Below are 3,644 nucleotides of genomic sequence, written 5' to 3'. Positions count from 1 at the left end.
AGGCCGAACCACGTGGCACTCCGGCGAAGGTGGGCAATGGTCGAAGCCCTTCAGGCCGAAGTCCAACAGTCGAGGCGCCTTTCACCGAAGTCATGATGCTAAAGCTAGTTGAAGGTAGCTGAAGCCCTCAAGCGGAAGTATTGTGTGAATGGCCGAAGCCCCGAAACTGATGCAGGAGCCTCCGAAGAACAGGGAAGTGTCCTCCATGTTCACTTCTCCCAAGAAATCGTCTGTACAAAGATCTCATTTGAATGATTGATGAAATATTTGTCATAAGCATAAAGGTCAAGTCTTGTCACTAGCACGGAGGCTCTGCACAAGCAATATTTACACGGTGCATTAAAATTTGACAAACTTGTAAGCAGGAGTACTCAAGGGACCAAGTGTAACTATGATAATGTACCGTGTACGATTTTTCCTTTGAGGCTTTGCTCGAGACGCGAGACGCGAGAGAGAGAGGAGAGAATGAAAAAATCTATACCATACGAACAGAGTTCGGAACAGGCCCAAGCTGTTACGGAGTCCGCACTCTTTTAGTCTACATCTCTAAATTTTCTGCAAGGTAATTGATATTCTACCCTATACTACTACGTTCTTGCGCTTCTTAGCTAACATTTTGATCTGCATATTTATATAAAATTTATCTAAATTTTTCTTATAAATACACAGAAAAAGTAATTTCTTTCTTGTTGCGGGGACTGGTAGAAAGTAATTGGAAATCAATTGCTGAAACTGGGCCAATGGAATCATTTGACGGATAATTCTCAAAATTGGGAAAAAGTTAATGGATTGCTTCTCTATATTTTGATTACGTTGTCATTTTCTGAAAATTTTCAGCTGTCGAATTAGAGTATGCTAAAAAGATCAAATTTTTGGATACGTACATGGGAAAAACTACAGTGGTTGCGCAGGACTCCTACTTTTCCTTTTTCTACCTGTGGGAAAAATGGAAGTTTCAGTGATGGAACAGAGTCTGAGACTGAATGGGAAAGATTACTTAAGCCATTTGACCTAATAGAACTCCGAAAATCACTCAATAAAATTTCTCCATTTCAGCTTAATAAATTGCTGGAGCTCCCACTGGATGTGTCAACATCGATGGAGTTGTTTCAGTGGGCCGGTGCCCAGAAGGGCTATTGCCATTCGTTTGATGTCTACTATACTTTGATTGATAAAGCTGGGGCTGCTGGGGATTTTAAGATCATTGATAGGTTATTAATGCAGATGAAAGAAGAAGGGATAGTTTTTACAGAGTCTCTTTTCATTATGATTATGAGGCACTATGGAAGAGGTGGTTTGCCTGGGCAAGCAACCAGGTGGCTTTTGGATATGAGGACTACATTCTCTTGTGAACCTACATTTAAGTCTTATAATGTTGTGTTGGATATTCTGCTGGCAGGGAACTGTCCAAAAGTTGCTCCAAATGTTGTTTATGAGATGTTGAGCAAGGGCATCTCCCCTACTGTTTTTACTTTTGCTAGAGTAATGAAAGCACTTTGTAAAGTGAAAGAGGTTGATTCTGCATGCTCCCTCCTCAGAGACATGACGAAATATGGATGTGTGCCGAATTCAATAGTTTATCAGACACTTATACACGCTCTATCTGAGACCAACAGAGTGAATGAAGCTTTGAAACTTTTGGAAGAGATGTTTCTCATGAGTTGCTTACCAGATGTCAATACATTCAACGACGTCATAATTGGTCTTTGTGGTGCTGATCGTGTTCATGAGGCCGCCAAATTGGTAGATAGGATGCTTATTCGAGGGTTTGCCCCTGATGCTATAACTTATGGAGTTTTAATGCAAGGGCTATGTAAAACAGGTCAGGTGGACGAAGCAAGGGCACTGCTGATGAAAGTGCCCTATCCTAATGTTATCCTGTTTAATACTTTGATTAATGGCTATGTCACACACGGTCGATTTGACGAAGCAAAATCTATATTAAACAAGAACATGTTTGGTACTGGCTGTCAGCCAGATGTTTATACTTTTAATATACTTCTTCGTGGGCTTTGCAAGAAAGGATTCTTTGCCTCAGCTCACCAAGTGGTGGAGGAGATGTCATCTTATGGTTGTGAGCCAAACGTTATCACCTACACCATTTTGATTGATGGCTTCTGCAAGGAAGGCCGGTTGGAAGAAGCCAATGACATTATGGACGAAATGTCATCCAAAGGTCTCTGCCTAAATACGGTGGGATATAACTGTCTATTATCTGCCTTCTGCAAGGACAATAAGATACATGAGGCGATGGAAATCTTTAGTGATATGCCCAGCAAAGGATGTAAGCCTGACATATTCACGTTCAATTCTTTGATAAATGGGCTTTGCAAAATTGATAAGATGGAAGAGGCACTTCGCTTGTACCGAGATATGTTCACAGAGGGAGTTATAGCGAATACTGTAACATATAACACATTGATTCATTCTTTCCTGAGGAAAGGTGCAATTCAAGAAGCATTTAAGCTAGTTAACGATATGTTATTCAGAGGATGTCCCCTTGATGACTTCACTTACACTGGACTTATAAAAGCACTGTGCCAAGATGGGGCAATAGAAAAGGCTGTGGGTCTCTTTGAAGAAATGTTGAGAAAGGGGCTGAATCCTAATACTAAATCATGCAATATTTTGATTAATGGCTTATGCAAAGCTGGGAAGGTACAAAATGCCCTTGAATATTTGAGAGAGATGCTTCATCGAGGATTAAAACCCGATATAGTCTCATATAACAGTCTTATAAGTGGTTTATGCAAGACAGGACGTGTTGAGGAAGCTCTTAATCTCTTTGACAAATTACAAAGTCAAGGTGTCTGTCCAGATGCTGTCACTTATAACATCTTGATAGGTTCTTACTGTAAAATGGGCATGCTTGAGGAGGCATATGCACTTTTAACTAGAGGTGTGTCCCATGGATTGACACCAGATAATGTAACATGGCACATACTAGTCACCAATTTGTTGAAAAGGGTAATGAGGAGAGGTTAAATGATTGCCTTGTCTATATTAGGTCAGTATACACTTGTTTTCTTCAATTTAAATGCCTCTACTCAATAACCTGTTTCATGTCAACTGTATCAAGAATGAAATCATTTCTCGCTCTCTCTCCAACATTTTCTAGTTGTGCCACTACTTTTTCCTGCTATTCCACTCTCAGCAATCCATTATTTTATGCAAAACCTACAGACACATGCTTGCTGCTAAATCTCTCCAAAGCCCTAATTTTTTATCCTGAATTTCTGTGAAGCATTTCCTAGTGAACTGTGCAAATCCCTCAAATTGTAATTGAATTTGAAGCTTGCACGCCGCTTTGAGGTCGGGTGAAATTCACGTGATTGTGGGTCCAATGTTAACCAGCAAGACCACAGATCTTCTCAGGAGAATTAAGCTCGAGAGCAGTAATGGCAGGTTGGCAGATTGTTACTCTCTTTCTTTTTCTTTTTTTTTTAATGAGTTATTTGGGGTTTAGTCGATATGTTTTGACGATAATGCTCTATTGTAGTTCTAAAAAGAATCTTATCTTTATTTTACACTGTAATTTATTTTCGCATTAGTTGAGATGATAAATTTGATTAATTATGAGTCTTGAATGATGAAATTGATGGTATATGTCTTCTACACGCTGTTCGGAATTTGGATGATATCAA

General features: G+C 39.7%; 1 protein-coding gene across 5 annotated transcripts; it reads left to right on the top strand.

The window, feature by feature from the left end:
• The first annotated feature begins 378 nt into the window (after positions 1-378).
• On the top strand, positions 379-3,550 carry LOC111408042 (pentatricopeptide repeat-containing protein At5g64320, mitochondrial-like). 5 transcript variants are annotated; one of them, XM_023037799.1, is made up of 3 exons: positions 379-562; positions 838-3,007; positions 3,295-3,550. In XM_023037799.1, exon 2 carries the CDS (start codon positions 853-855, stop codon positions 2,983-2,985), a length of 2,133 nt encoding a protein of 710 aa, XP_022893567.1. In that variant the 5' UTR covers positions 379-562; positions 838-852; the 3' UTR covers positions 2,986-3,007; positions 3,295-3,550. The 5 variants fall into 5 exon arrangements, with proteins under 5 accessions (XP_022893567.1, XP_022893566.1, XP_022893565.1 ...); XM_023037798.1 differs by having other exon boundaries at positions 3,255-3,550; XM_023037797.1 differs by having other exon boundaries at positions 3,245-3,550.
• Positions 3,551-3,644: the final 94 nt, after the last annotated feature.

This window comes from Olea europaea, chromosome 13, assembly GCF_002742605.1.
Source record: "Olea europaea var. sylvestris chromosome 13, O_europaea_v1, whole genome shotgun sequence".
Taxonomy (NCBI): domain Eukaryota; kingdom Viridiplantae; phylum Streptophyta; class Magnoliopsida; order Lamiales; family Oleaceae; genus Olea; species Olea europaea.
Note: the sequence above shows the minus strand (reverse complement) of the source record. Positions and strands in the feature narration are given on the sequence as shown.

Coding starts and splice junctions, on each gene's coding strand:
- LOC111408042 (XM_023037799.1), top strand. CDS start 853: ATGCTAAAAAGATCAAATTTTTGGATACGTACATGGGAAAAACTACAG.